We start from the raw sequence: 6,972 nt of genomic DNA on the forward strand, positions 1-6,972 counted from the left end.
TGTAATCTGTGAGGATGCTTCCTCTGCTCGGCCTCTCCAGCCTCTCCTGGGCCAGGGCCCCCCGCCAGGCCCCAGCGCTGCTCTGGGGGCCTCCAGGCTGGGGTGGGCTGGTGGGGGCGCACCTGACCATCACGTGCAGGGGGGCAGCGAGCCCCTCGGCATGGAGACCAGGACCCCTGGGTTCCACCCTTCTCTTTGCCACTCGGGTTCATTGTGAGAAAGCCCCGGGCGGGCCTCCCTCAGTGTTGCGCGTGGGGAGCTCATGCACACGCAGGCAGATGGGCGCTTCCTCTGACCGGCCGGTGAAGTGGATGGGTACACGCGGGGCGCAAAACTGTTTTCCCTGGAGAGGGCCTCACCCTGGGGAGGCTTGGTTGGGTCTGTCTGGGGGCACTGGGGACACTGAGCCCAGTGGGGCCGCAGCATTCACACGGGAGACCCCCCTCGTGCCCGGCTGCAGGCCATGGGGTGGGCAGTGAGGCCGGGCTCGAGGACATCCTCCCTCCAGGCGGGGCTGAGTGGGCGTGGCCCTCAGCTGTGCTGGGATGGGGTTTTTCGGACTGGACGTCCGTGTCTTGATAGGCCCCCACAGTTGTTAACCTTGAGGAGGCCGTCAGGGCAGGAGGAGGGTCAGAGGGTCAGAGGTGCGCTCCGTCTCCCGGCTCCTCACAGGCCCTGCTCTCCCCCTGCGAGGGGCGCTGGGAGAGGGTCCCCACTGCCCTGAACAGAAGAGCTGTCTTTATCTGACAGCCCACCTCAACGGTTTTGGGTCCCTGGCCTGCTGTTACTGGGCGTTGCTGGCCGCAGGGGCAGGGCACCTCTGCCTCCGGGTGAACCAGGGCATTGCTGCCTCGGGCCCCTCCCTCCCTGCGGTTTGGCTCCTGCCCTTGGGGCCAGCAGTGCAAATCACAGCCTTCCAGAGGCAGCCCAGCCCTACTGGAGTCTGTTTTAGACCTGGAGCCCCCTTTCTCCCCAGGCTCCCCTCCCGCCTCTCCCGGCCTGCCCTGCTGATGCTCAAACTCAGGCTGGAGCTGAGGACTTGGGGTGCACCCCTTGGGGAGGGGCTGGGCCTGCCCAGGCAGCTCTAGTTCCAACCACAACATCCTTTGGGGTTTGGCCTTCAGAGCTGGGGGGGGGATGACTTCCAAATAGCCCTGGTGGATCCTCCCGTGACCCACCCACAGCATGGTGGGTGCCCCCCCCCTCGCCTCCAGGGCACAACCCAGAGTATAAAGGGTGCTGGCTGCAGGGCCAGAATCAGACCAGCTGAGGCCCAGCAGCAGCCCGGCAGCCGCTCCCAGACACGGACAGACAGGACACACCCGCCATGAGGCCCGTGACCGTCCTGGCCCTACTGGCCCTGGTCGCACTCTTCCTAGCTGGCGCAGCAGGTGAGTGCCCCGCCTCCGGTCCAGCCACCCTCCTGCAGGCTCTGTCCTGGTGGGGGAGCCCCAGGGACGAGCAGGGGTGAACCGGGCCCTCTCCTTTGCAGATGCGAAGCCCAGCGGTGCGGAGTCCCGCAGAGGTGCAGGTATGAGGCAGGGCCTGGTGGAGGGCGGGCGCGCATCACTCCACGGGGCTGCCCGCCATGCTTCCCAGGCCCTGAGCCACCTGATCCTGCCTTTCTGCTCCACAGTCTTCGTGTCCAAGCAGGAGGGCAGCGAGGTGGTGAGGAGGCTCCGGCGTTACCTGGACCCCTGGCTGGGGTGAGTGCTCTCCAGGGCCCAGCCTGGGGGATGGGCGGGGAGAGGGCAGCCCCCTGCCCAGGGCTCCGCAGACCCCCCAGGGCCGTGGGAGGAGGGGGCGGGCATTTGTCGTGGAGGCTGATGGCGCGCTCTTGGCGTGTCAGAGCCCCAGCCCCCTACCCGGATCCCCTGGAGCTCAAGAGGGAAGTCTGCGAGCTCAACCCCCACTGTGACGAGCTGGCTGACCACATCGGCTTCCAGGACGCTTACCAGCGCTTCTATGGCACGGTCTAGAGCGGGCAGCCCCGCTGGCCTGGCTGGCAGCGCCCCCACCCCAGCTCCCCTCCCCTCTCCCCGGCCCCCCTGCCCCGCAAGTGTGGGGTCCCCATCATCCCAGCTGCTCCAGAATAAACTCCGGAAGAGGAATTGGTGGGGCTGCGAGTCTTTGTCCATCTGTGGAGTTTGGGGGCGGTGGATGGGAGTGGAGAGGAGGTGTACCCTCTTCAGTCTCAGAAAGTACTTCCCCAAATCTGCTGTCGACTGATTTATTTGTACCCGCCTCATCTGGAAGCATCAAAAGGAGCTTCCTAAAAGTCTAATTATTAGGGTTCCCCCTCTAGCCCAGCACCCCTCCGCCCACCCAGCTCACCGCACCATCCAGGACACCCACGGAGGCCCAAAGGCCTGGACACCTTGAGCACACAGCTGTGAGCAGGGCAGACAGACTCTTGCCCGTGGGCTGAGAGCTGTCAGGAGATGGTGCTGCCCGGTTTGGGAGGCGAGGGCAACCGTGGGTCTCCAGGCCTGTCGCACGAGCACGCGGGGTGGGCCTAGGTTAGTCGTGTTAGAGCTCCCCTGGGCTTGGCAGAGACTTGCAGGCAGGAACAGGAGCAGGTGTGAGGACCCTGGCACCGCCCTGTCCCCAGCTCCAGCCTGGACACGTGCGCTGCCCCTCTCAGACCCTCAGCACTTGCCCCGGCCCCCTTGAGCGCACCCTTGCCGACCCTCCTGCTTGCTGCCAGCACCACCCCTGCCCCCTCCTCTCCTCTGCGCTCTCTCCGCAGCCACTCTTGGCTCCAGGCTCCGATGTGCCCCACCTCCGTCAGGCCCCAGTCGGGGCTCCTCCCCAGCACCGGGGCCTGGCCTCTGCCTTCCCCCAGGGCAGGCTCAGAGACGGGGCCTCACTGCTGTCTGGCCTTCATACCCCCCTCCAGGGGGCCGCCGTGCAGCAGGGGGCAGGTGCTGGGGGCCCGAAACAGGGAGCTTGTGAAGGCAGCAATGATGAGCAGGTTCCCGGCCACCGCCAGGCCCAGCGTGGCCACCGTGCCCGCCAGGCCCAGGGGGGGTTCCTGCGTGGCCAGCCAGGCTCGGCGAGACCCCATGTCAGCGAGCACTGCCTCCAGCTGGAAGTGGGTGCCCAGCACAGCGCAGATGTGGAAGAGCTGGTGGCTGTGGCCTGTTGCGGGGGGCAGGCGGCTTAGGGCATGGACCCCGTTCCCACGGCTGCCCTACTTCGTCGTCGGGGCGGGCTGCCCCCTGAACTGGGAATAAGAGAACCTGCAAGGCCGCCGGCACCCAAGCTACCAGTTTGTTATCTGAGGAGCGGGGGAGCCTGGACCGCGGGCACTCTCCCTGGCCGTGATACCCCATTACTCTGTTCACTCTGTACTCTAGGACGCTGTGTCCCCTCACCCCTTCCTGGATGGGGACCACTCTCGAGCTCTCACCGATGTAGTCAAAGCGCCCTGGGGCCAGCCGCTCGGGCAGGTGGGAGGCGAAGAGGAAGCCAGTGAGCAGCGCACAGAGGAGATGGTAGCTGTGGTCGGCGCTCAGCGCCTCCTGCCCGCAGCTGGGGTCCCTGTCCCAGCACAGTCCAAGCTGGCAGAGGACAAGCAGAGCTGGTGGGGAGGGCCTCTGGGGGTGAGGGTCTGGGGCGCGGGGAGGGCAGGACCCCAGCCTCCCTTACCCGGTAGAAGAGGGGGAGGTTGTCGAACAGGAAGGGATAGGCGAAGGCAGTCGTGCGGAGGACTTTACTGAGCCCAGGGCTTTCTAGCTCCGGGAACCTGGGAGGCGGGAGGGAAAGGCTGCTCACCATCCTTTCTCGGGGGGCGGTCACCGAAGGTCAGGGGTCCTTTGGCCAAGATGGAATGTCACTGTAGCCTAGTGGCTGTGAAAGCCCTTAGGGCATGTGACCCCTCTGGAAATGGCCACGTCTGTGAGGGGGTAGACACCTGCCCCCTCTGGGGTGGCTGTGAGCGTTCAAGGAGACAGCGCAGGTTTGGTGCTGGCCCGCAGGAGCGACACCCGGTGAGCCCTCAATAAGCCGGGCCATTGTTGCTAATGGTCCAGAGCCGGCGGCGCGTCTGGGGGGTGCCCTGTCCCGTCCCTCCGCCTTCCCCTTCCGCACTGGCGGAGCACCCACCGGGAGTAGCAGGAGAGGCCGGTGCACAGGAAGGAATTGAGTGCGGCGGCAGGCACAAAGAGCTGGTGCAGGCGGCTGTGCAGCCAGGAGGCCGGCATGGAGTAGGCGGCGTAGGGGAAGGCGCAGCCTGGGGAGGAAGGGGCGGGGCTGCAGCTGAGGTTCCCGAGGGCGCGCCCGGCCCCGCCCCCAGCGCCCGGGCCCCGCCCCCGCCCCGCCCCCGAGCGCGCCGGCCCCGCCCCGGCCCCGCGGGGCTCACCCAGGCTGTAGAGGCTGAGCGCGCCGTAGTCCAGGAAGTAGCAGATGTGGCGCGCGCGGGGCGACATGGAGCTGAAGGTGTGCGCGCAGCACGACGCGAAGGGGTAGAGGCAGGCGGGCAGCAGGAAGACGAGCAGCGGCCGGTGGTACGGCTCCGCCCGGAAGCCCGGGCCCCCCGCCAGCGCCAGCAGGCGCCACACGAAGTACCTGCGGCGGGCAGGAGCTCAGGCCCGCCGCCCACCGCCCCCGCCCGCCGAGGACCCCCTCGGGGCGCCGCTCACCAGGTGGGCAGGAAGTGAGTCCAGATGTTGACCGTCTCGTTGGTCATCTGGAAGGAGCTGAGGACACAGTCCCGGGCCGAGCTGGTGGGGCGGCGGTAGCCAGACATGATGCCGTCTTCCCAGAACACCTGTGCGGGGCGGGGCGGGGCGGGGGGACACAGGAGGGGCGTCACTGGGCCCGCTCCTTCCTCCCCGGGAGCGATCTCTGCAAGCGGCGTCGAAGAGAACGGGCTGGAGGTCACCACGGCCCCAAAGCCAAACCAAATCCGACCCCCATCTTGCCGCAGGTCCCAAATGCCCAGAGAGCAGAGGAGAAAGCGAGGAGGCAGCGGGAAGGGGACCAGAGAGGAGGCATGGGCTGGGGCGCCCGGGAAGAAGGGGACTCTGGGTGGAGGAGCATTCTGGGCTCTAGGGAGGGGTGGCCGGCAGGTTCCTTAGAGAGCAGAGGGGTGGCAGGGATAAGACGGCCTGCAGGGAGGAGCCCCCCTCACCCATGCCCAACTGCTCAAAGGGAAGAGCCTCTGCCCCAGTCAGTAGCCTGGCGAGTGGGAGTTGGTGGGTCAAGCCCCTCACCCGAGGGACCTGGTGGACTCGAAGGAGTTGGGGCAGCTTGAGACTGAGCATGGTGGCCCGGCACCTCCGCACTGTGACCTAGAGACAAAGTGCGGAGTGAGGGCATCAGGTATCTGCCCCCATCCACAGGCCCCTTCTCACCCTGGTCCAGGCCGGACCTGGTCACTGGGACCCAGGGTGGGATGTGCCCGCACCTGTACGAGTGGGTGGGAGCTGGCTTCCCCGTCCTCGTACCACGTGACCCCCTCTCCATCCCAGCCTGGAGTATTCAGCACCCCCCCAGCCCCCGGCCCCCCGGGGCTGCTCAGCTTCAGCCCAGGACGGACTGAGGGCAGGGTGCTCCCCAGCCCGAAGGCGGCCTCGGTTAGTAGCCCCAGACCCTGGATCCGGGTCCCCAGCCCCCAGTTTCTGTCTCCGGGGAAGCCTGAGTCAGGGAGGTCAGTGCAGGGAGCGCTCACGCACCCCCTGCCCCCCACCAGAACGCCCCTTGGCCCACAGAGCCGGGGCTGAGCACAGCCAGCGGATGGTGCTGCCGAGAACTGGAGAGGCCAGATGGCTGTGGGAGGGGCAACGAATTAGCGGGGTGTCTGGCTCTTCTCTAAGGACTTCTCATGCGCCCCGGGGGTCCCCGACCCTCCTGAGCCCCGTACCCCTCAGCTCCAGACCTGTGCGCTGCCTCCCGCGGCCGCGGCTCCGCTGCCCCGCCCGCCCCTCCCCGGCACATTCCTTGGCACCGGTGGAGGGGCTGGGCCAGCCGGGCGGGTGGAGCCGCCCCCGGGGAGGGAGAAGAAGACCCTCCCCCTCCCGGCCCAGACCGCGCGGCGACAATACAGCCCGGCCCCGCCCGTCTTCCGGCCTCCCCCGGTGGCGGTCTGCGTGTGTGCCGCCCACTGGGGACCTCACTCCGCGGGCGGGCCCCCCAAGCCTCTGCTCCTGCCAGGCCCTCTCCGCCTCCGAGCTGGGTGCTGGCGGCCCTGCTGGGCAGGGGCGGACCCCGGGCTCCTGTCCCTGGGCCCCAGCCGAGCTTTGAGCCGAGGCCTCCCGGGTATCCCCGCCCCTCCCACGAGTGGGATGGGGCTGGTCCGACCCATCCTGCGTGCTGCCCACCTCCCTGGGGCACGGGTGAGAGTGAAGACGCTGGGGCCTAGCTCCCCTCAGGGTCCCTTCCTTTAGCCGCAGGGCTTAGGGTCTCCGCAGGGCTGTGTGCTGTGGCCATGGGAACAGAGGAGCGGGCTGGAGCAGGCGCTTTACTTCGGGTCCCCCAGGGCAGGCGTCACGCCCCAGCTGAGCTGCCTTACCCAGAGCTTGGTGGGCGCTCCTAAGCCGGTGGGTCGGCAGGCCCAGGGCTCCTCCGGCAGAGTCCCAGGCTCCAGCCAGCCAGGCTGCGGGGAGGGAGAGAGTGGTGGGCGGGCAGGCAGGCCTGGCCCGGGCGGGGAGTGAGACAAAGGGGAGCCGGGGAACAATCCCAGCCTTGTCCAGTCCCCAGGGCGCAGCGTGGGGTGGCCCAGCCCCATTAGCAGGCAGCTCACTCGGCCTCCTGCACACAGCCAGCCCCTCCAGCTTGACCCAAGCCCACGGACATCAGACTGGCTACAACAGGCAAGGCGACGCCGAGCCCCCCGCAGGCCAGGCTGCCGGAGGGGTCAGCTCCTGCCAGGAGCGGGGGGCTCTGCCTCAGGCTGGGCACAGGAATCCAAGTCCCGACTTGTGACCTCCGAAGGCCCCTCTCCCTGGGCTCCGGTGCCTCTTAGCGCCC

The 6,972-nt window shown here is 68.2% G+C and overlaps 2 protein-coding genes across 3 annotated transcripts; one reads left to right on the top strand and one right to left on the bottom strand.

Moving 5' to 3' along the window:
- Positions 1-55: 55 nt before the first annotated feature.
- On the top strand, positions 56-2,045 carry BGLAP (bone gamma-carboxyglutamate protein). The gene is made up of 4 exons (XM_035009819.1): positions 56-1,391; positions 1,493-1,531; positions 1,637-1,706; positions 1,850-2,045. The coding sequence occupies exons 1-4, from the start codon at positions 1,328-1,330 to the stop codon at positions 1,977-1,979; spliced, it is 303 nt and encodes a 100-aa protein (XP_034865710.1). The 5' UTR covers positions 56-1,327; the 3' UTR covers positions 1,980-2,045.
- Positions 2,046-2,293: 248 nt separating this feature from the next.
- PAQR6 (progestin and adipoQ receptor family member 6) lies at positions 2,294-5,960 on the bottom strand. Of its 2 annotated transcripts, XM_035009814.1 has the most exons (8): positions 5,882-5,960; positions 5,217-5,294; positions 4,644-4,771; positions 4,364-4,569; positions 4,108-4,234; positions 3,652-3,748; positions 3,413-3,563; positions 2,294-3,141 (listed from the first exon to the last, which is right to left on the bottom strand). In XM_035009814.1, exons 2-8 carry the CDS (start codon positions 5,265-5,267, stop codon positions 2,867-2,869), a joined length of 1,035 nt encoding a protein of 344 aa, XP_034865705.1. In that variant the 5' UTR covers positions 5,268-5,294; positions 5,882-5,960; the 3' UTR covers positions 2,294-2,866. The 2 variants fall into 2 exon arrangements, with proteins under 2 accessions (XP_034865705.1, XP_034865706.1); XM_035009815.1 differs by lacking the exon at positions 3,413-3,563.
- Positions 5,961-6,972: the final 1,012 nt, after the last annotated feature.

The sequence above is a fragment of the Mirounga leonina genome, unplaced genomic scaffold (assembly GCF_011800145.1).
Source record: "Mirounga leonina isolate KUSES-001 unplaced genomic scaffold, KU_Mleo_1.0 Mir_154, whole genome shotgun sequence".
Taxonomy (NCBI): domain Eukaryota; kingdom Metazoa; phylum Chordata; class Mammalia; order Carnivora; family Phocidae; genus Mirounga; species Mirounga leonina.